Below are 25319 nucleotides of genomic sequence, written 5' to 3'. Positions count from 1 at the left end.
AGAATTCTAGAGTATCATCTAGCTGAAAAAAACAGCTCAACTACGAAGTTACAGAACGGGAATGAAGAGTACCAAGCAAAAAGCAAGTAAAAATCTGTATATCATCTGTACATGGCAGCTATGCTTGCTGCCAAATACCAACTCTTGAAGCCAAACGAGCACAAGAAATGCATATTCACACGTGGCAGATATGTTGAAGAAATGTCTGCCACTGTCCCATTCATTTGAATGAGCCTTTCAGAAATCCATGTGCTTACTGCCAAAATAACCCAACCAGATGAATGAAACTGATCAGTCACAGAAAATTCTGCAACAAATTTGATGCGTGTGAACATAGCCTGTTTATTGGGAGCTGATCAGCTGCAGACATGTGGCTGCCATGTGATGAATCATGTGCCTCCGTCAGAAAAACTGGTTTTAGAGGATATCTGAAAATGCTTCCTGACTAAGGCTTCATGCACACGACCATATGCATTTTGCGGTCCGCAAAAAACACGGATGGCGTCCGTGTGCTGACCCCTAATAGAGCAGTACTATCCTTGTCCGTAATGCAGACAATAATAGGACATGAATGAAAATACGGACATACAGAAACGGAATGCACACGGAGTACCTTCCGTTCTTTTTTACGGACATGGAAAGAAAATATGTTCGTGTGCATGAGCCCTAAATGTGTAACACCAGTTGGAGAACAAGGTTAGAAGGAAACAGTTGTCTAGGGCAGTTTTGGATTTGGAAGGACCCCTTAAATTGGCCATAAATGTAAAGATCATCATTAGAGGATTCCTGTGTCAATATGATTTGATCTTCCTGCAGAATGGAATAGAGCAAGATAAGCCACACTGAAGTTTACGGCAAAACCGTAATTTTATATATTTAAATCTTTGCTCACCCTGACCTTAGTAATCCTGTGGGCAGACCTAATGACTGGCGGACAGTCATCTTTAAAAGCATGCTTACATAGGGAAGACTGACCATGATCGGTGACAGCATCTACTGAACTTCTTAGCATAGAAATAGCAAGATTTCAATCAATAAGCTACACTGATTATTTTCCTTACACGACTTTAAATCGATCCACCCAGCTCCCTTGCTCTTTAACATGATGATGGCAAATTAAAACAGCATTTTCTTAGCAGTCGGTCACCTTTAACCAAACCCAATTATTTTACGATTGTGGACAACTGTCTGATAAGTTTCAACAAAGTATTGAAATAATTTCTATCCAAAAGGACAACACATTCATATTTCAAATGTGTTCATGGTCTTTTGTGGTTAAAATGATTAAGATTTATAAATATTAACCCCTTCTCACCACAGACAGTTTTGGCCTTTCTGGCAAAGCCCTATTTCAAATTCGACATGTGCCACTTTATGGGATAAATAACTTTGGAACAATTTAACTCATTGAGCAATTCTGAGAAGGTTCTTTCATAAATGTATTGTATCCACATTATGGCAGCACTCAACTAATTATATGTGCTGTCATAGGCTCAAAGAAAACCGATTGCCGGTAAGCGTAATCTCATTTTTCCCCTTCGCGTATGACAGCACCCATGGAGATTTAAGAGAGATTAATGTAGGGTGGGACAACAGCCTGAAGTACCTTACAGCCAAAACGCAGGCCTTCATTAGAAGGCAGCTGAAGCCTATAGTGCTTGAAAAAAGTATGCGGGAACTCCATGTGGCAGCCCTACAAATCTGCTCCATAGAAGCAGAGGCCCTCTCTGCCCAAGAAGTAGAGACTAATCTAGTAGAGTGAGCCCTGAACCCTGATGGTGGAACAGCTCCCTTGGAAGAGTATTCTGAGTATGCTAAGTAAATAGCTTGTCTGATCCATCTAGCGATAGTCTGGGAAGATGCAGCAGAGCCCTCATTCCTACCCTGAAAGGAAAGCAATAGATTGGAGGAGGACCTCCAGGGCTGCGTGACCTGAAGATATTGAATTAAACATCTACTCAGGTCTAACCAATGGAACTCACAGAGAGGGTAGAACTATCTCCTGGGAACGGTGAAAGGAGGAAGATACCTTTGGTAAAAAAGAAGGATCAGTAATAATAACCACCTGATCCTCCAAGATTTTTAAGTAAGGCTGGTCAATGGAAAGAGCAGCAATCTCACTAACTCTCCTAGCTAGGAGAAAGGCCAGCTTTAGGGAGAACATCTTAGGGGAAATGCTGGCTATCGTCTCAAAAGGATCTAAAGCCAATGCTGAAAGAACTAAGTTTAAATCCCAGGGATGGATCCTATCCTTACAAACTGGGGAAAATGAACCTCTTAACCCAGGGATGACCTGCCAATTTAAATTCCAGCAAGGTACTTAAGGCCAAAATATGCACTTTTAAAGTGCTAGGTCTAAGTTTTTTCCTCCAACCTTCCTACAGGTGCGTGGAAATAAAAAAATAACTACTTGTTGAAGGACTAAAGCAGGGGCTTGATCTACTTGTCCCTCATGACAATCTACTTGTCCTGATGCAAAAAATAATTTTAAATCAAAACCATATTTCAATGCACCGCCACGCTTCCTTTTGCAGGGAGGTGGCTGGCTTGCGTACCAGTCTTTGTGGTGTGAAATGACTAAGTTTAGTCCTCGTTCACACCAGATGATTCTGTCCAGAATGTACTACATCGCGGCCGGCTCAGCATGTTGTGGGGCAGGAGGGGGGGTGTGACGATCCATTGAAGTGAATAGCACCATAGCCACAGCCGCAGGCGATCGGATGCAGGGGATCGCAATGCACAATTATGCCTGAGGTCTGGTCAAAATGCTGTTTGCAGCATTTTGTTTTGACTGGACCGCAGGCATAATGTGCCTTGTGATCCTGTGCAGCCGATCGCATTGCAGCCGTTGGGCATGGTTATGGTGCCAATCACTTCAACAGACCACTACGCCCCCTCCTGCCCCACAATATAGTTAGCCAGCCGCAATGCTGTTGTGCATTTTCATACGTATACAATATTACCTAATGACATTATAATCAAAATGTATGCTCACCTCATTGCCTTTAAGAATAAAATCAGCCTGAACCAAAGTTCTATTATGTGGCTGAGGAAGCCAAGATGAGTTCATGGCAAGTTCAATTTATAAAAAAATAATTGTGAACATAAACGGACATTGTGTTTAAAAGTTATTGCTAAAGATATGGGACCATCTGTAAGGAGTAAGTCAACTCCCTAAGACATGTCTGGAGGGAACAAGGTTACTTGATAAGGTTTCATAGCCTTGGGGCACACCTGCTGTATGAAGTTCAATTTATATATTCATAATTATATTATATATATCTCTGCATGGTATATTTAGTTTACAACATATGTTAATCAATAATTCACATAATGTATTGTCTATGTGTAACAATGTATTTATTGATATATATATATATATATATATATATATGTTATATCATGTATTTATCATTTAGAAGGTATTGTAGAAGGTATAGAAACAAGTAAGTTTATGTTAATTGGATTTTCTGAGAAGAGAAAATATTATTTCAAAACAATAGTTATTCATGGATGTAGATAAGTGAAATGTACAAGTTCCGATGCCAAGCATCAAAGCCGCTATGTAAAATTTTCATCAAGTCAAACTATATTTCAAAAAGATAGGAAGACAGTCAACTCCAACAAGTCCAGGATATAGGTAATTAAAAGTGTCAGGGAAAGACCTCCCTCAATGATTTATTAAGAAAGGTCAACAAGGTCCTGAAAACACATTATTAGATATTTAATTTTAATGCTTAAAAGTTGTGATGTTCATCTGCAATACCATCTGGAGGCAGATGGACAATATTATATTATTTCATTATTTGTTCTTTACCATATTAGGAGTTGATATGACATCATGGTGCTATTAGCATGCAAATACACACACCTTACCAGGGGATGATTCTTAGATAAGGGGGGGTAATAATTACTCGTGTGCGGGGTAGCAAGAGAGAACTAGAGAGAGGAAAAAAAGATCCATTTATCCATTCATTCAAAAAGAAAAACTATCAGAAGAAACTTGGATTATTCTTTTTGGATTACTAGGAAAGTTCTTCAGAACTGGTCCCATCTGAACTCGGTCTACCTTTAACCCGGTAACATATATTTTGTTTACTACTCATGATATTAATAAGCTATTTCTCTCGGTATATAGCCAAGAGTTCCCATACTGTGGGAATATATAGTCTTAGGTGCCTCCATAATGCTGATTATTCTCTTAGCAAAGATGCATATTGTTAATGGAAGATCTGACATTATTTGAAAATTGGACTAAACCCTTGGAAAGTTATTTTCCTTAGTCTGATTGCCGAGCTGAATATTTTATCATATTAATATCATATATTTTTGATTGGTCATAGGAAAACAGAGTCAAGGGATAACAGTTATTTTCCTGTAAATCCGTATTTTATTGTTATAGCCTGTTTGATAACAGAAGATCCTAAGTTTCTCTTGATATAAGAATCCGTTTGTTAAAAATATGACACTGGTCATCATAAATCATTAAAGGGGTTGTCCGAGTTATGAAAAAAAATAATATAGCACTGAAAATCTGATATATAACTGAGCTAAGCAAGTTTTATGCAAAAAAAATATATTTTTCCTAATTTCCCTGGTTCTTTTATGGCTCTTTGTTTACATGCAATAAAAACAATCTCTGCCCCTCCCCTGCTCTGCTAAGGGAGTGGATACAAGTGCTGCCCTGAGTGACATGTCTGCCTGCTGGGAGACTCTGCATCATGTTGTATGTGTAGGACTACAAGTCCCAGCTGTATAATGACACTGCTAAGGGAGTGGATACAAGAGCTGCCCTGAGTGCTGGGACACTCTGCAGCATGTTGCATGTGTAGGACTACATGTCCCACCTGTATAATGACACTGCTAATACACACAGGATTAGGGCTGCAGTAAACAAATATTTTTGTAATCGAGTATTCTATCGATTATATTTCTCGATTCGAGTAATCTAATAAGAAAAAGCTACTTAAAATAACATACGTAATTAGGCATGTATAAAGTTATTGGTTTGGAGGGGTTAATGGAAGCACCTTGGCATTAGGCATGTATAAAAAGTTATTGGTTTGAAGGGGTTAATAACTTTATACATGCCTAATGCCAAGGTGCTTCCATTAACCCCTCCAAACCAATAACTTTATACATGCCCATTGGGTTTGGAGGGGTTAATGGAAGCACCTTGGCATTAGGCATGTATAAAGTTATTGGTTTGAAGGGGTTAATAACTTTATACATGCCTAATGCCAAGGTGCTTCCATTAACCCCTCCAAACCCAATGGGCATGTATAAAGTTATTGGTTTGAAGAGGTTAATGAAAGCACCTTGGAGGTGCCTTCATTAACCCCTCTCTAAACCAATAACTTTATACATGCTAAGGTGGTGCCTGCAGCCTCCATTAACCACTCTCTCTCCATCTGCCTCCCCCCAGCCTCTGATCAGCCTGCCCCCTCTGGTAACGCAAACACCCCCCCCCCCCTGCCCAGTATTAATCATTGGTGGCAGTGGCCACAGGGTCCCCCTCCTCCCCCCCATCATTGGTGGCAGTTTGCAGTTCCGATCGGAGCCCCAGCAGTGTAATGCTGGGGCTCCGATCGGTTACCATGGCAGCCAGGAATCACGCTACTGAAGCCCTGGCTGCCATGGTATGTTAGTGAGCAGAGAGCAGCGCATTATACTCACGTGCGCTGTGGCCGCCGGTCGCTCCTTCTCATAGGTCTGTGCGGCGCATTGCTAATGCTGTAAGCATTAGCAATCCGCCGCACAGACAGAAGGAGCGACCGGCGGCCACAGCGCACGTGAGTATAATGCGCTGCTCTCTGCTCACTAACATACCATGGCAGCCAGGACTTCAGTAGCGTGATTCCTGGCTGCCATGGTAACCGATCGGAGCCCCAGCATTACACTGCTGGGGCTCCGATCGGAACTGCAAACTGCCACCAATGATTGGGGGTAGGAGGGGGACCCTGTGGGATATGGCCGGCACATTCATTGGTGGCGCAGTGGCCACAGTCCCTCCCCTCCTCCTCCTACTCTGTCCTCATTGGTGTTCAGCGGCAGCCGCGCACAGTGGGGAGGGAGGGACTCCCTCCTCCTCCCTCCTCCCCCTGCTGTGCCGGCCGGCTCAGTCCTGCCTCTCTGGCCTCCGGAGGACACGGAAGCGGTGAGTGAGACGCTTAATTTCACTCCCGCTCCGTGATCATGTGATGTAAACGATTACTCGATGCAGGGAAACTGCATCGATGAATTTTTTGACTCGATTTAATCAAGTTATTCGAATAATCGTTTCAGCCCTACACAGGATCTTCCCCCTACCTTCTTGTGTAATGCTCTCTCTAGTAGATCAGCTCCAGTGCCCAGAATTGTCCCTGCCTGCAGAGCTGTGCAGCTGAAGGGGTTAAGTATCCTAGCAGAGATTAGACGGCAGTGAAGAGGGGGGGGGGCGTGGCCAGCACTGTGACTTCTCGTTTACAGGCTTGTGAACGACCTTTATCAGAGCAGGGAGAGAAGCTGACATGACAGGTCATGTGACCCTCAGTGAAATCTGAGAAACCAGGCACTGGAGATAAAGTGAGTGAATTGGAAAGCTGTTACATTTGCTTAGTTAGGAACATAGAAAGAATAAAAAAAAACAAAAAAAAAACTCTGACAACCCCTTTAAATCATACTGTGCTGATCAGATAGGGGTGAGTCAACACCACCGTGTGGTACATTTTGGGTGTTACTTTGTAACTTCATCATTTGTTTTGCAGTTGTATTGTTTTATATTCTTGGTTTTTATAATAAACGATTATATATTTTTGCATATACAATTTTCCCTTTGTTTCACTGCTTGCACAAATCAAATTAAGATACTTGATAAAAAGAACTTAGAGGCGTTTTTTATGTCCGCCTGAAGGATAATATAATTTTCATATATTTTTTTTAAACCTCTCTTCTATATGAAGATTCTTTCATATAGAAGATATATGACAATGCGGTGCAGTGCATTCTGGACAGAATCAGGCCGGAACGCACTGCCTGGTGTAAACGAGGCCTTAATGTGATCACAGCAATTAGTTTAGTGCACACTCTTGCTCTTAGCACATTACTACCCGTACCTCTAGGTGGTATAGGAAAATTAGCTGCTGATGTGGCATGGAAAGGACCCCCCTCACCTTCCCAGTTTTGACAACTGCAGAAAGGGGGTCCTCTGAGGGATGCTGGCAGAGTTGAGAGTTCCATCAATGCCCCTGGCTCTGTAACGGCTCGGTCACTGCCCTACCCCCCGAGCCGGAGACGTGACAGAACCTTTCATTGCTCCACCCATCCAGCTCTGTCATTTCTTCTGTCCCACTCTGTCACTACAGCACCCATGGTGATGGGGACGCTTGAAGTTAAAATATACCATCAGATTGGAGAAAACGCAGATCCAATGGTATATTCTAAACCCAGCGAGAGATTGTAGTTTGAGGCCCTCTGACCCTTATTTTGTCCTGTGTATTGGACTAGAAGACGTTCAGACCTCCTCATATTTTTAGTGGCCTCTAGGTAAGCCAGGACACCTCTTCCTCTCAGCAGCCGATTTAGCCTGGGGGCAAAAGGTGGGCAAAGATATTTCTTTCTGACAGTGACATTTTTTGAAAACTTTTGGTAAATAAGAGTGCTCATGTTTTTAGCTCATGTTCTGTATCATCCAGAACATTAAGATAAAGAGGTCTACAGGACAATGCTTGTATTTCTCCTATTCTTCTAGCCGAGGTGATGGCTATTAGACAGGCCGTTTTTTAAGGACAACAGCCTAAGAGATTTTGTCAAGCAGTTCAAAAGGGAGGATCCATAAGGACAGTGAGGACTATGTTGAGATCCCAAGGAGGGACCGTAGACCTGAAAAAAGGATGTAATCTATAAGCCCCTTTAAAAAAAAAAACTTTTAATTAAATCAAACTCAGCCACCCTGACTTCCATAAAGGCACCGAGCGCTGATATTTGGACTTTAAGGGTGCTCACTTTTAACCCTTTATAAAGACCTTTTTGAAAAAAGTCAAAAATTACCTTAATGTGAGATGGTAAAGTAGGATTCCAAGAGTCCCTCGCAAACTGGAGGAAAGGATAGATCTTAGACGTGACTGGGTTTCTGCTGGATAAAAAAGGGCGTTTATGACGGCATCAGATAACCTTTTTGATTTCAGGATGGATTCTTCAAATTCAAGGCAGTAAGTTTCAAATGGTTAGTCGTTGGGTTACAAGCCGGACCCTGTAAGAGAAGGTCTGGGATCTGAGGAAGGATCCAGTATTCCCCTTTGGAGATACTTAGGAGTAGACGAAACCATGATCTCTTTAGCCAATATGGGGCTATTAGGATTACATGAGAGCCTTCTTCTGCCATCTTCGTCAGTACCCTTGGGATCAGTTGTATTGGAGGGGAAAGTGTATAGAAGCCCCGCAGGCCATGGACCCCGAAAATGCATTCACTCTTGTCGGCCTGTTCTTGAACGAGAGGGAATAAAATTGTCTGCTTGTTTTTCTGGGAAGCAAAGAGATCTAGGCTTGGATGCTCCCATCTCCGGCAAATTTTTTGAAATATCAACCTCTCCTGGACTAATTTGTTTCTGATCAAGAAGTTTGCTAGAGTATTTTCTTCTCCTTCTCCATGGACTGAGGAGATTGATTTTATGCAAGTCTCGGCCCAGGAGAAGATTTGGGACGCAATCTGCCAAAGAATTTAGCTTTTTGTGCCCCCTTGCTTGTTTAGGTACACTACCGTGGTCCTGTTGTCTGACAGAACTTTGACATTTTGTGAGTAGATGGTTGCAGAAAGGGCTTTTAATCGCCAGAAATACTGCTAGCAGCTCCTTTGAATTTGAGGATATAGAGAGGAGTTCTGGATCCCAGACTCCCTGTACTAGCCGATTCCTGCAGTGGCCTCCCCAACAGGAACCGCTTGTGTCCGTTGTGATGACGACTTGATTTGGTGTCCGCCATGGTACTCCCTGGTCCATATTATGTAGGTTTAACCACCAACCTAGAGAGTTCTTTACCCGGGAGGGAAGAGTCTCTGTCCTGTCCAGTGAAAGCGCATTTCGGTTCCAGTATTTTAGAAGGAAGTTCTGAAGAACTCTTCCGTGGAACTGAGCACATTAGACTGCTGGTATTGTCAAAGTCATTAGGCCTAGAATCTTCATGATTTTCCGAAAGGATACTTTCCTGAGCAGATGAAACGCTGAGATTTTTGTTATATCCTTTTGTTGCAGAAGAAAGGACGTCATCTGATGGAGTCCAACTGAAATCCCAGAAAAACATTTCCCCTGCTGGGAGACAGATCTGATTTGTCCAGATTCAGCTTCTAGCCCAGTGACTGGAGGGTGCTCAATACTATCTGTGACTTTGTAGCAGAATCTCTGATGAAGCAGAGGTAAGAAAATCATCCAGGTACGGAATAATTATTATTTCTTTTTGAGGGAAGACGCGTGACATTTGCCACTAACTTGGTAAAGATCCTCGGGCTGATGCGAGGCCGAAGGGTAGAACCTGGAACTGCAGATGGAAGTTGGTTTCTCAAGAAGATTGTGAACCTGAGATACTTCTGGTGATTGGGGTAAATGGGCACATGATAGTATGCATCTGCCAAATCAAGGGTTACCATATAGCAATACTGGGTCAGCAAGTTGATGGTCGATTTCACAGTTTCCATCTTCAACTTTTTGTACTGGATTAATCTGTTGAGATGTTTTAGATTAATAGCGCAAAAGGAGCCGTTCGTTTTTTTTCATCAGGAATATCGAGGCGTAGAATCCTTTCCCTGTCTGATCTTCTGGCACTGGGATAACAGTTTCCGTCGCTAACAAAAGTAGAATCTGAGACTCTACCAAAAAATGATCCTCCTTTTTTATTTTACTGGAAGGGGTGGGGGGGGGGGGCAGAGAACTCCAGCCTGCATCCTTGACAAATTATATCCAGGATCCAAGGAGACACTGATCTTTTTCCAGGCTGTGATGAACCTTTTTCATTTGACTGCTTTGAGGCTTTATCCTGGTTAAAGAGGAACCCCCTACCTCTAGAGGGCTGCCAAGAGCCCGAGTTGTCTTCTCTTCTGATCTGACCTGCCCCTTTTTTGAGTCCAAAAGGAACGCCACTGTTGAAAGAACTTGGTTTCAGAAGGGAACCCCTTTTTTCTATCAGATGCCTTTTCCTAAATGTCATCCAATATGGACCCAAATAGTCTGTCTCCTTCACAAGGGATGCAACAAAGTCTGTTCTTAGAAGTAGTATCCCCCGATCAGGATCCTAACCAAACAGACCTCCTGGCGGTATTGGAAAGAGCTACAGATCTAGTGGACCACATGAGTAGGTCCGCGGAAGAGTCAGCTAAAAATGTAGAAGCTTGTTTCAATACTGGCAGGGAAGACAATATATGTTCTATAGGGGTGCCTGAAACCAAATGTTCTTCCAACTGGGACAACCGTAAGGATAAAGTCCTAGCTGTGTATGTGGCTGCAATACTAGGTCTGAACATAGAAGTGTTTGTCTCCCAAGATCTCTTAAGAATGGACTCACACTTTTTGTCCATTGTATCTCTTAATAATCCCATGTCCTCAAACGGCAGGGATGCCTTTTTGGATATCCTGGCTATAGGCGCATCTACTGTGGGGGTTTTGTCTCAGTGGGCAGAGACTGCTTCATTAAAGGGATATTTCCTTTTAAATACTTTAGAGGTTCCTGATCTTTTTTCTGGGTCTCTTAATTCTTCTGAGATTAGTATTTTATTGTTATCGTGGACTGGGAATACCCTTTTTTTCTATTCCCTAGCCCCTTAAACATTTGATCTTGAATTGTTTGGGCTTCCTTTGACTGAGGTTCATGGTAGCCCTAATTACTTTCAGGAGCGATTCAGTTTCTTCTATGGAACATAGGGGCCTACCCGCTTTGTTTTCAGAAGAGGTGGAATCAGAATCTGAAGAATTATGGTCTTCATCAAAATGGTATGGTGGCCATTTTGGCCTCAGTAGCCAAGCTGACCTTCTCCTTAATAAGGGTTTTCAGTCTAGCCACCAAAGAAGGGGCCTCTTATTACAGTGCCTTGCAAAAGTATTCACCCCACTTGACTTTTCGTATTTTGTTATATTACAGCCTTAAGTTCAATGTTTTGTTAATCTGAATTTTATGTGACGGATCAGAACACAATAGTCTAAGTTGGTGAAGTAAAATGAGAAAAAATAAAAATAAACCTATTGTTTAAAAATTAGAAAACTTGCATGTGCGTATGTATTCACCCCCTTTGTTAGGAAGGCCATAAAAAGCTCTGGTGCAACCAATTGTCTTCAGAAGTCACATAATTCGTGAAATGATGTCCACCTGTGTGCAATCTAAGTGTCACATGATCTGTCATTACATATATACACACTTTTTTGAAAGGCCCCAGAGGCTGCAACACCTAAGCAAGAGGCATCACTAACCAAACACTGCCATGGAGACCAAGGAGCTCTCCAAATAAGTAAGGGACAATGTTGTTGAGAACAAGTCAGGGTTAGGTTATAAAAAAAATATCCAAATCTTTAATGATCCCCAGGAGCACCATCAAATCTATCATAACCAAATGGAAAGAACATGGCACAACAGCAAACCTGCCAAGAGACGGCCTCCCACCAAAACTCACGGACTGGGCAAGGAGGGCATTAATCAGAGAGGCAGCACAGAGACCTAAGGAAACCCTAGAGGAGATGCAGAGTTCCACAGCAGACACTGGAGTATCTGTACATAGGATGACAATAAGCCGTACGCTCCATAGAGTTGAGCTTTATGGCAGAGTGGCCAGAAGAAAGCCATTACTTTCAGCAAAAAACAAAAAGGCACGTTGTGAGTTTGCGAAAAGGCATGTGGGAGACTCCCAAAATGTATGGAGGAAGGTGCTCTGGTCTGACGAGACTAAAATTGAACTTTTCGACCATCAAAGCAAATGCTATGTCTGGTGCAAATCCAACACATCACATCACCCAAAGAACACCATCCCCACAGTAAAACATGGTGGTGGCAGCATTATGCTGTGGGGATGTTTTTCATCAGCTTGGACTGGGAAACTGGTCAGAGTGGAGGCAAAGATGGATGGCGCTAAATACAGGGATATTCTTGAGCAAAACCTGTACCACTCTGTGCGTGATTTGAGGCTAGGACGGAGGTTCACCTTCCAGCAGGACAATGACCCCAAACAAACTGCTAAAGCAACACTTGAGTGGTTTAAGGGGAAACGTGTAAATGTGTTGGAATGGCCTAATCAAAGTCCAGATCTCAATCCAATAGAAAGTCTGTGGTCAGACTTAAAGATTGCTGTTCACAAACGCAAACCATCCAACCTGAAGGAGCTGGATCAGTTTTGCAAGGAGGAATGGGCAAAAATCACAGTTGTAAGATGTGGCAAGCTCATAGAGACTTATCCAAACGAACTTGGAGCTGTGACTGCCGCAAAAGGTGGCTGTACAAAGTATTGACTTTTGGGGGGGGGGGGGGGGGGGGGGGTGAATAGTTATGCACATTGTCTTTTTCTGTTATTTTGTCCTATTTGTTGATTGCTTCACAATAAAAAACTAAAAAATTAAAACACGTCTTCAAAGTTTTGGGCATGTTCTGTAAATTAAATTATGCAAATCCTCAAACAATCCATGTTAATTCCAGGTTGTGAGCACCAAAATACAAAAAGAGTCAAGGAGGGTGAATACTTTTGCAAGGCACTGTACATAATCTTATCCGTGCACTTTCTTTAGTGCAGATTCTCCATTTTTCAAAGCATCTCTACCCTGAAAAAGTACAAAAACAACCCCTCACTAAGGAGTAACAATTAGAGTGGGGAACCTCCACCAGTGAAAAAGGCAACATCCCATGTGCATATTCGAAGAAAGTATTTCTCCCAAGAGGAGGCTTACCTGGCTGAGGGCCTTAGGGGTGTCAGAAGGTTTCTCTGCTTGGAGCGACATGCTTCCAGCTCGATCCAGGATGCGAATGGCACTGCAAGCTGTCGGGATCCCCATGCCAGTATTTTCAATGAGTGACTTCCTGGTCACGTGGTACGCGGCCGCGCAGTGCACGTTCCATCCACGTGACCGGCTCTCGCGAGAGACTGGCCCTGAAGGAGAATCGTGTCGCCGACATGTCTTCTGCCCCCTTCGGCTCAGATATGAGCAGTTATTGGCGGAGCTGCCCGCAGCACAGGACTTATGCCAAAAGCTAGCGGAGGGAACAGTATCTAGTCCCAGATCCCGCTGCTCTGCTTCAGCCCTCCTGAATATTCAGGGACAACTTACCCAAGGCTGAGCGCTACGTCTAAGCAGGAGGGAACCCTGCTAGTTCTCCACTTCGTCCCGAGGGACAGGAAACAACTGGAGAAGGTAAAGGGGGAGTCTTGTATATCTTCATTCTCCACATTGTTTCCTGTAGCTAGGAGGCGGGGTACCCTCCTGCTTAGTGCCGTTGGGGAGGCGTACGGAAAATTAAGCTTAAGATCAATACCTGATCACATTAAAGCTTGTGCGACTTAACATGTAGGGCTGAGGCTGTCTAACACCATAAAATAGTAATGATATTGGTACGAGATTTACAGCTAGCACATGTGGATGCAATACTTGGGCATCCACATACTTTAACCCATGTGGTAGAATTTTTGACTAATCATTGTACTGATATATACGAAAATAGGTATACATTGTTTTTGGGTCTTCAAGATAACAAAATATGTTTTTAGCAATATAAACACACAGCGTATTAATGTCTAAGTTGTCCTTTGATAAAACAAACATTTATTATTCTTGCAGCTCATGAACATTTGAAAATAAAAGGAGGCAACTTACCCTAATTGACAGAGAACCAGTCTCTTTATTAATGGATAAATCAGCCGACAAGTTGATACTGAGGTCCATACTGTCTGAAGCAGAGTTACTGCCTGAATCAGAATCCCTTTTAGGTTGACTGCTGAAGAAACGGGAAGGAGAGTCGAAACTTCCACCATTGGGAATCAATTCTGCAGATAGCCGGTCATACTGGCTGTTCTTTGGGATGTGGCCATTTGATACAGATACCTCATTGTCTTTTCCCTTGTCCAGACTGTGATTTTCAGCTGTTGAATTATTCTTTAATTCAGGGGAGATTAATGGGTTGATAATGATGATATCAGGTTTGACTTTTTCTTCACCATTGATGTTCTGTGTGGAGTTCTCAGCAGACTTTATACCAGGTTTGCTGCTTATAGTGCTGTCTGGGCTTTGGCCATCCGTCTCGTCTTTATGACGTTTTAGACCATTGCTTTGGCGTTTTGTTAAACTAGACTTGCCCTTTTCAACATCAAACGAGTACTGGTTGCCATTCTTCGTAGGTGGCTAATATAAAGATGGGACATTATGAGATGAGAAAAAGACCACAAACAAGAAATAAAAAAATAAAAATACAAACAAAAGTTATAGAAAAGAATAACCCAACTTACAGACGGTGCATCAGGAGACTCCTCTTCCTCCAGTTCGCCATTCTCTTCTATTTCATCTAGTACTTCAGCTTTCGCCTCTGCCACAAGTTCCCGCAAAATTTTGTTATTTACCCCTTTGTTAACAAATGGATGCTGGTAACGCCAAAAACAAAGACAGGTTAACATTAACATTTTTCATTATTTACTTAGACAGTCTTGGAAAATAAGACATACATCTGGCAAAAGGTACGGTATTTCATTGACTAAATTATGCCTTTTTAAATTATTTTGTTAATTATTAGTTCTCGTAAAAAAAAAAAAAATTTTGGTCAGCTTTCCCCTACGCTGAAAAATCTGCTTAAAAAACAAAGGTTTCAAAGTAAAGCATCTCCTGAGCTTTTAGTGTGATGGTCGTTCTAAACAATAGACCAGCCTGTAAGAACTTTAGATGCATATCATAGATATTTCACATCAATATAGCTAAACAGACTATGAACCATTATTCTGCAGTGTAGCACCAGGGAAAATAAAAACAAATCCTATGGGGCAGAAGCTAGTTTTCCCCATCCTGAGGGATAAATGTCACCCCAAATACCAAAATGTAGGTCATCACCCCATCTGCAAAAATATAGAAAATATAACCATCAATGACAACTTACTCTGGCAGAGTTCCATAGTCTTACTGCTCTTACAGTAAAACCCCCTGTTTTATGTTGGTGTAGAAACCTTCTTTCAGTCTTGGGTATAAATAGGTCATGGGAGAGATGTCTGTATTGACTTTTGTATATTTATACATAATTATCAGGTCAACCCTCAGACAACTTTTTTCCCTGAACTACATTACTTCAGAGTCACTGTACTGTCACACAATTTCATTTCACTGAATAGAGAATGGTGTAACTATCAAATGACTAACCCACTTCATAAAAAATAAAATAAATAAATAAACATGCCTGCATCCACCTGAAAGCTATAAAGTCCTTAGCTTTCTCACACCTAATTTGCAGTCCTAGTAAGGCTGAGTTCACATCAGCAGGCAGCCTGTCAGTTCTTCTGCTCCGTTATAGGAGCAGTAGAATGAAAAGGACGGATTCGGCACATAACTGAGCCTTAGGACCCCATAGACTGTAATGGGGTCAGTTAGGTTTCCGCTCAGAGGAAGATTTTTGAAGCGAAGACAAAAGTCCTGCATGCACAATTTTTGTCTCCGCTTCAAAAACCTTCCTCTGAACAGAAACCCAATAGACCAAGTTATAGTCTATGGGGTCCTTAGGCTCCATTTAGCTCAGTTATGTGTCAAATCAGTCCTTTCTATTATCCTGCTCCTATAACAGAGTAGGAGAATGGAAATGCTGATGTGAACTCAGCCTAACAGAGACACAGAAGACTGCAGAGAGGAAGTGGGGCCATGTCAGAGCTAGCTAATATCCTGAGCCTGATAAAAACTGCTTCTGCACAGCTTTCAAAGATTATAGGAGCGTCCTGTGTGTCTTTAAGTGTCCCCTCCCTATGTGCTCTGTGAGCTCCAGAGCTGAAAACAAAACATAGTGGGAAGTAAGGGAAAGGATGCTGCCAGATTCCACAGAGGTGAGAAGCCTCCTGCTTCTGAGAGAAATGCATCTAGCTGTTCAGCTGAAACAGGGTTTGAGTAGGCTCAAAAAGGCATTAGAGAATCCCAAAAAGACATTCACAGTTCCGATTGGACAAAGTATCACAGCCATTTTAAACTTTTTTTTTTTTAAACGCGCGTACGCTTTAAATTTTGCCTACATTTCCAAGTTCTGCAGTCCACTTTCAGCAAGTATAACTTGGGTTGCCCACCTCCTAAACCGGTCCAGTTATACTAAGTCTTTCTCGGCCTTTTTATGCACTGCACAATCTTATTTGTCTTGGCAGCTGCAGTCTGCCACAATTCGGTTTGCTGTCCATTACTATCCTTATGTCTTTTTCCATATCAATTTTACCCAGCATCTTCACATTAATTACGTCCATGCTGTGTGCAATCTGAATGACACTCCAGGAAAATAAAATGTGGGACAGTAACCTTATTAATACATTGTACAGACTTGTTTATATGAGGTAGTAGTGCAGATTAAAGTGGACCTGTCAGCTGTCCTTACATGTCTAGTTTAGTAAAAAAACTAGCGTTATTCATAGAATAAAAATTTGGGAATATCTTTTAGAACAGTGATGTTCCACATACAAATATATGAATAAACTGGCAAATGGTCGGTTCTAGTTGGGTGCGTGTCCCTACATAGTCCCATACTGTGCAATCAAGTACTGACAGCATCAATCTTTACAGAGACTCATCCTTTAACAAGGGGAATGGTTAATACCCAATTGTCAGTTTATTCATACATTTCCAGAAGTAATAACAGAGGAAGCGCAGAATGCAAACTAAGAAAAGCATTACAAGAACAGACATTGTATCAGTCAAGCTGATATGAAAAGTAATTTAAGACAAATATTCACGATAAACACCTCAAAAGGAAGAGCGTTAAAAACACGGGAACAGCATGAAGGAAATCAATGTGCAAAACAGAGTAATCTTCTTGATAATGCTTATTGTTGGAAGAAGCAGCTTGGCTTACCTCCAGGAGCTGCACGGCGCTTGGCCTGGTCTCTGGATTCTTATCGAGAGCCTTCTTCAGGAAGTCCCGTAACTCCTGAGACCTTTCAACAACACAACAGTTGGTGATGTCATTGTAGATACAATGCGACAGCAACGTGAAAAAAACCCATGAAGGATAATTTTTTCACAGCTACTCATTTCCCTAGCAGACTCTGTACCAGTTCTGATCAACACTGTGGAGATCAGGGGTTTGAAAAAGTGGAAGAGCATTCAAACATGCTGGTTGTCTAAACTTATACAATGAAACCAGCAAAGGTATTTTGAGGGAAGACTTGTACAGCTTTATGGGGACACATGGCAAACTATGTGGAGAACATTTAATTTTTATTTATTTTTTTAAGTGTACACTCTATGCTGCAAAGCCCTAGTGTATTTTCTGACCAGCAAAAAATGACTAATGTGAAGCAGATTTCTAAAGCATCTACAAAAATATGTTCCAAACAAGAAACTAAAATTTCTGTAATGCCTTTTAATTATAATCTATCAAGCATTCAAACTTGTGAATAACTTTGGCATGGTCATAAACTGAAGGCAGAAGACTTACCACTTTGAAGGAGAAGAGAGAGCAGGGGGCTCTGATTTGGCAATTTTCAAAAGCACCCGCATTGGATTAAGTTCATGATGTGGTGGCTCAATTTGAGCCATTTCAATGAGCGTTATGCCTAAAGACCAAATGTCCGCTTTGTAGTCATATGGAGCATCTTTCATCGTCTCACACATCACCACTTCAGGGGCCATCCTGGGAACAGAAGGGAAACTGTCAATATGAGCAAGCAAGACCATTCACACTTCTGTATAGCCAGTCGTGTGTTAAAAAGGCACCTGTCAACGGATTTGTACCTATGAAACCTGTTACATGTGTGCTTGGCAGCTGAAGGCATCTGTGTTGGTCCCATGTTCATATGAGCCCACACTCCTGAGAAAAATGAAGTTTTGTTTTTTGCAAATAAAACTCTAGGAGCAACGGGGGTGTTACCATTACTCCTAGAGGCTCTGCTCTCTCTGCAACTGCCACATCCAATGCACTTTGAGTATAAGCTGCATCCTGCCTAGCCCTGACTTCTCCTAAAGTCTTTCACTGCACTGTGCACTTCAGTATCTGGCACAGGAACAGTAAAGAAAAGAGGCTCCCAGGCAGCTCCCTTCTGTATCAGGAGCCTCTTTCCTGTACTGCACCGGATACTGAAGTGCATGGTACAGCTCAATACTTTAGGAGAAGCCAGGGGCAGATGTGATCACGTTTTCTCTGCCTGGCTAGGTGTAACAGCACCGCCCCCGTTGCTCCTAGAGGCTCATTTGCATATAAATATAAAACATTTTTTTCCAGCAATGCGGGCACATATGAACATGGGACCAACACAGATGTCTTCAGCTGCCAAGCGCACATGTAACAGGTCAGCCAGTTTCATAGGTACAAATCTGCTGACAGAAGCCCTTTAAGACTGTCATGAGTGGGGAGGCAGTGACCATGTGGAATATGTTGCTGAAGGTACTCCTCTTACATCTGGACATCAACATGCTGTAATGCACATAAGTATACACTGTGTGACATTCAGCATTCCTGCCTAAAGCCAGAGTTATAACAAAATTATTCTGTGGCAATCGTTCTCTCAGTCCTGTTTACGACTTATGTACTAAAGCTCATCCCAATTTACTTCATTGGGTTTCACCTAATAGACTCAATTCAGACAATAATGGTGCCGATTTAGGTGTGGATTCTTGGCCAATTCTCATCAAATCCGCTGACGCTCTGCATCTAATGGAAGTGAACCTCAGTTACATACAGCATACAAATCCATAAGGATTAATAACTGCATTGTGCATGTTAAAATCCCCGGCTTGCTCATTAATTGTGCAGATTCCACAAGAAAAAGGCACTGAATGATAATAAATAGGCTTATCCTTCTGGGGATGCACTACTAGATCTGTGGAAGAACTCCAAGTGTCAGCATCGGTTTTCTGCCCGATACATATTGGAATTCTGTAAACTTACCCCAATATAGAGCAACCCTGTTAACTATATGAAGGAACAATGAATCTGTGCCATGTAGCAAACATAGCACTGTCCTCAGACATTAAGAAAAGGATTACAATATTACAAAATAGTAATTTAGCTAAGACATCAAATGAAAGGTGCACTTTAAATAAGGCGATCTGTCACAATCCTCAAGGCTTCTCCTTGTAAGCATATTATTCACTCTTATACCAAGAAAGTTCTGCGCTTACATAAGCTCTACATAAGGAAAACATTTAGCAGTTCTCAGCAATATAAGCAGACCCTAGTAGAGGCCACAAGATCTGCAATATACACTGTCAGCCTCATATGAAATAGAAAGAAGGGAGAGTAACCAGCACATCCTATGACTGAAGAGCCAATGACGCTTTAAATTCTCCACAGGGTTAAACAGGAGACACTTGTACATATTTCTTGGAGTGTATATGGAGGTCAACCAGTCCTAGAAGACAGCTCAACTGAAAAGAAACTGATGCTGGAAATCTGCATAGCTTATAGGTATCTGCCATGATTGAGCGTCCTTCATACATATATATTTCATCCATTTAATTTAATGTTTGCGTGTGTTGTTAAAAGATAGACAGTATCCCCCATAACAGTGACCTCTACAGCACCCCACCCCTTAACACTGTCCCCCCCACCTCCTTAAAATGGGATCTCTATAGCAGCCCATCCCCTTAACTTTGACCTTCACAGCAGCTCGCCCCTTTAACAGTGAGTTTCACAGCACCCCACTCCCTTGACATTGACCTACTCAGGGGCCCGCCCCCTTAACAGTGACCTATACAGCACCACGCCCCTTAATACTGACCTCCATAGGGGACCGCCCCCTTATCTGTGACCTGTACTGTTCCCTGCCCCCTTAACAGAGACCTCCACAGCACCCATCCCTTTAACAGTGACTGCCACAGTACCTTAACAGTGACCTCCACAGTAACCTGCCCCCTTAACAGTGACCTCCACAGTGCAGGCCCCTTTAACATTGACCTCCACAGCAGCCAGCCCCCTTAAAAGTAACATCCACAGTGAACGCCCCTTTAACAGTGACCTCCACAGCCCCTGCCCCTTAACAGTGACCTCCACAGCACCTGCCCCCTGAAGGCTAGGGCTACATGACGACATGTGTCGCACAACAATTTTTATAATGATAGTCTATGGTGTTGCACTGCAACATGCTGCGACTGTCGCAAAAAATCCATCCAAGATGTATGCATGTAGCAGTGTAGTTGTGCCCTATGTGTCGTGCAGCCCTAGCCTAAAGCTGACCTATAGCAGTGAAGAAAAATGGCTGGGTTGTTATGGAAATCTGGAGTAAAGCATTGTGTATGTGGAGACTAAGATAAGGGACATGTGACCGTGTGTATGGCAGTTGGGATATGAAGAGAAAGACTTGCAGGCTTGTATTGGCTAATGCAGGTCATTTTGGGGGAATATCTCAGGAACAGTACGTCCTAGAGAGCTGAGACCCGGTCTAAAACCTTCCCGGTCACCTGATGTACATGTCTGCCAAATTTGGTGAAGATTACTCCAGTCGTTTGGTCGCGCATATATATATATATATATATATATATATATATATATATATATATATATATATATATATATATATATATATATATATATATATATATATATATATATATATATATATATATATATAGTAGACGAAAAAACGAGGCAGCACTTCCAGCTTCTAGTGTACGGGTGAAGACCCCAAACTTTAATCCAAGCGACGTTTCGGCCTACTCAATGAGGCCTCTATCAAGCTGGATAGAGGCCTCATTGAGTAGGCCGAAACGTCGCTTGGATTAAAGTTTGGGGTCTTCACCCGTACACTAGAAGCTGGAAGTGCTGCCTCGTTTTTTCGTCTACTATATATATATATATATATATATATATATATATATATATAGTAGACGAAAAAACGAGGCAGCACTTCCAGCTTCTAGTGTACGGGTGAAGACCCCAAACTTTAATCCAAGCGACGTTTCGGCCTACTCAATGAGGCCTCTATCCAGCTTGATAGAGGCCTCATTGAGTAGGCCGAAACGTCGCTTGGATTAAAGTTTGGGGTCTTCACCCGTACACTAGAAGCTGGAAGTGCTGCCTCGTTTTTTCGTCTACTATATACCGTGGAGGAGCGGCCTGCCTCTGTGGGGATTTGCACCCAGTCCATTGGCTCTGACTGTGCTGCTGCACTATTTGTGTTTTGTATATATATATATATATATATATATATATATATATATATATATATATATATATATATATATATATATATATATTCTTCATGTTATCTCTATGTTCCATCATCGCTCACACAGTGAAATCCCACATGACCTCACAACTTACCAGTAAGGGGTACCTATGAAGGAGTCTCTCCTCTGCAAAGTTTTTGCATTTTTTGCTGAGACACCAAAATCCGCTGCAAAAAGAAAAAAAGAAACATTAGGAAGTTGATTTTTTACTTGGTCCAAGCCTAACAAGGGGAAAGTGCAGAACAGCTAATGTAATGATGATCTATGTAAGTGATTACACTATTACAGCGAACGGATACATGTATTGGCGAAAACTGTACAATTTAAAGGAGGTTCTAGTACCCTGCTAGCCTGGATACAAGATAAGATAAGGCTGGCCATGGAGGCATACAGGTTCCATATAGTATCCTGCAGTACGTTTGTTCACAGATGTTGCAGTGGAGCCTGCAGTTCCTGCACTCGTAAGTTGCTGAAGCTGGAGTCCCAGTTGGTCCAATAAATGCTGATGCATGGGAAACTGACTGTCATATGTGAAGTCTCCCCAGATCATCACACCAGCAGTTGGGGCATTGCATCTCTCCATAGCAAAGGCAACATTGAAGTGTTCACCATGAGGCCTCCATACTTGAACCCAACCATTTTTAGATGCCAAGCAGAACTTGGATTCATCGCTAATGAGAATACTGTTCCAGTCTGTAGCAGTCCAGGTACTCCTTCATGACACCACTGCACACAAAGGCGTCAGTGGCTGGCAAAACATGTAATGGGTACCATAACACCACATATCCTTCTGCTAAGCACCTGAAATTGGTCTGGGTAGAGACAAGGTGTGTGTAATAAATATGCCACCTGTATAGATAACTAAACTGTGGGAGCTGCTCATACTCGTCAGTGGTTCAAAAGATTTCTACTGGTGGTCTGTCTAGGCCATCCGAAACCTGTTTGCCATGTGTGTGTGTCTTCACATAACCACTGCTCCCAAACCACCTAATAGCAAGGTCAGAACAGCCTAGATGACTGGTGATTTGTTGAATAATCCTGCTGCTCTCCGTTTATTGATGCACCCCCTCTCAGTCTGTCAACTAGGCAAAATGTTTGAGTGCATTGTAGAGGCATGTCTTGATGTCTGCGATTTGTCATCAAGAGGTACACTACCCAAAAGTAGCCCCTGGGAGCCTTTTTATAGGTTGGGGGAGCACTTTTGGTCCAGCTTGTGGCAAGACCCAGTGTCTAATAATTCCACACCTGTAATCATTTAAATATTTGGCAAAGTCAAAACTGCATGCGGAGATTGGCAGCAATCCAACATTCCTATCTCAGTGCACTATTGTTTGGTCAATGCGTCTATACTGAATAAAGAAACAAAAGCACCATAACTTAACAGATCGCCAATATTGTTTTCGTATTGCCGTGGGTATGTTATTGGTCTCCCTCTCTTTCTGTTTAAGCCATCCGTCTTTTTCTTTGATATATACAAATGTTTTTAATTTTTACAGGGTGTCTGTTGCGCTCTTATTTAGGTAATTTTTTTTTGCACATTTCTGTAGTCTTTATGCTTTTCGATCCAAAACAAATATGTATTGAATAAAATGAAGCAACAATCATTTTTTTATGGGCACCACTGCTTAAAGACTGCATGGGAGCAACTTTACAGATACTGATTCATAATACTTTACAGTAGACAAGCAATTGCATGGTTAACACTAAACAGTTTATAAAAAGTTTATGACCACAAAAGCCTTAATTCAACAACTGCGATTGGATTAATTCACAACAGTTCAGCTTCCACGAGCGCCGATCCGCTCGACAGTTTGCAGTAGTAGTTTCACAGCAGAAGTGAGAAGCCACGTCATTAGATGTTCCCATGCACAAATAACAGAACTGTGGGGGAAAAAACCACACGGATCAACCACAGCAGCCAAGATGTGGTCTGGTGGAGATAGGACATGCTACACCCAATGTAGCCATTACATATAGACACAAGTACAGGACATCATACATATCACTAAACATCGCACACCCTACTAGATATTAAAAAGTCTAAGGGGGAGATTTATCAAACTGGTGTAAAGAAGGAACTAGCTTAGTTGCCCACAGCAACCAATCAGATTCCACCTTTCATTTTCCCAAGGAGATGTGAAAAATGAAAGGTGGAATTTGATAGGTTGCTATGGACAACTAAGCCAGTTCTACTTTACACCAGTTTTGATAAGTTTAACCTTAAGTGTATAACCAACGACTTTCTTCACTGCTCAACAGGTACCAGTTTAAAGATCAAATGAGGGTCTAATTTACATGTTTATAAGTTTTTTTACAAACAGTCCTCTAAATGTTATTTAATTAAAAGGGGATTTTTAGCAGCGATCAACTAAGCGCCTAAGGTTTACTCACAACGCATTCAGTTTATATGCTGTTAAACACTCTCACATGCTCTATATGGGATAGGACGCACACCACAGGGCTTGAAAAAATTTCCTTGGAATCTAGGAGCCAGCTAAAAAAAAAGTTAGGAGCACCTTTTTTTTTTTTTTTTTACCTTATAAAGCCTTATTTTCAGCGACAAAAATAACACCTCTTAAAGTAACATATAAAGAAGTCTAGAACCAAACAACCAATCCCTGCGCCGTGACGTCACTGTGTATACACAATCCCTGCGCCGTGACGTCACTGTGCGTATACAATCCCTGCGCTGTGACGTCACTGTGCGTATACAATCCCTGCGCTGTGACGTCACTGTGCGTATACAATCCCTGCGCTGTGACGTCACTGTGCGTATACAATCCCTGCGCTGTGACGTCACTGTGTGTATATAATCCCTGCGCTGCAGCTAACAGGATGTCTGGTCCAGGCTCATCATTCATCTCATAGTTCTTCTCTTGTAAAGTTATTTTGTGACTAGATAAAACTGAAGCAGCACTGGGTTTGAAAATAAATGTCTCTCGTTGCCGCCTGTATCTGCAGTCACTGCGTGATCATTGCCCTTCTGCTGTCCCAGATTATTTGTCCTGTCCAGGGGATAATGGAGTCGCTGTTGTCGGTGTCTCCGGGGCCGTCCTTGTGCTCCCTCTGCTGTGGACGCGCACTGAGTCCAGGCCGGGATTTGGTTCCAGCTCTTGTCGGATCTACATCCTGTGCTGTGATGGGGAGGGGGTGCGGCTGCGGTCTTGTTTGTCGGAGGGATCTTGGAGTCCAGCGAGTGCGTTAATCCTCATGCACACGTCCGTGGAACATGGACCGTGTGATACCGGTCTGGATTTCTTCTGAGTGCAGGAGCGCACAGCGTCATTGGTTGCTATGACGCCGAGCACTTCCTGCTGCCGCCGCAGTACCGTAGTACTCTATACCAGTGTATTACAGTACTGCGGCGGCAGCAGGAAGCGCACTGCGTCATAGCAACCAATGACTCCATGCACTCAGAAGAAATCCAGACAGGTATCACACGGTCCGTGTTCCATGGACATGTGCATGAGGCTTTAACGGTGAGGAGACGGCTGCTCTCCGGGAAATGCTGGAAGAGTCTTCGTACAGGAAAACAGAAACCCTGCCGTAGTCACCTGCGCCGCTCCCGGGACATGAGGCGTGCGGTGGAGAGCGCCCAGCGGGCAGGTGAGCGCTGCCACGTACATGTCATGTGTCACACCGCGGCCAGCTGACACCGACAGCCAGCGGGGAGAGGGAGCGATGTCACTCGGCTTAACCAGTCATGTGCACCGCCTGTCACATTGTTAGCCTTGCGGTCTTAACCCTCCAGTGGCTGCGCCCGGCTGCTGGTGTGCTGGGCCTATTTTCAAGGACAAAAGCCCTGATCACCATGGTGACCTGGCGCCTGGAATTTGTCGAGCCCTGGCATAATATCAGTCACTGCCATCTTCTAACAATAGGCTATGCTCACATATGTTCTTTCCAATTAGGGTTCTGTTCTTTTTATGGCAGGAATAGCGTAGTATATCCATCACAGAAGAAATAGAACTGATCCTTCTCTTTTACACTGGT

At 42.6% G+C, this 25319-nt stretch overlaps 1 protein-coding gene across 1 annotated transcript in view; it reads right to left on the bottom strand.

Moving 5' to 3' along the window:
• The window catches only part of STK10 (serine/threonine kinase 10), a 130648-nt gene that overhangs the window by 28587 nt on the left and 76742 nt on the right, over window positions 1–25319 (bottom strand). The window contains exons 5-9 of the mRNA XM_044280728.1: window positions 21421–21493; window positions 17599–17793; window positions 17014–17095; window positions 14441–14572; window positions 13812–14336 (exon numbers count right to left, since the gene is read on the bottom strand). Of these exons, the coding sequence (XP_044136663.1) occupies window positions 13812–14336; window positions 14441–14572; window positions 17014–17095; window positions 17599–17793; window positions 21421–21493 (1007 nt within the window). The remainder of the gene's footprint in view (window positions 1–13811; window positions 14337–14440; window positions 14573–17013; window positions 17096–17598; window positions 17794–21420; window positions 21494–25319) is intronic.

The sequence above is a fragment of the Bufo gargarizans genome, chromosome 2, assembly GCF_014858855.1.
Source record: "Bufo gargarizans isolate SCDJY-AF-19 chromosome 2, ASM1485885v1, whole genome shotgun sequence".
NCBI lineage: Eukaryota > Metazoa > Chordata > Amphibia > Anura > Bufonidae > Bufo > Bufo gargarizans.
This window is presented reverse-complemented; position numbering and strand designations above follow the sequence as displayed.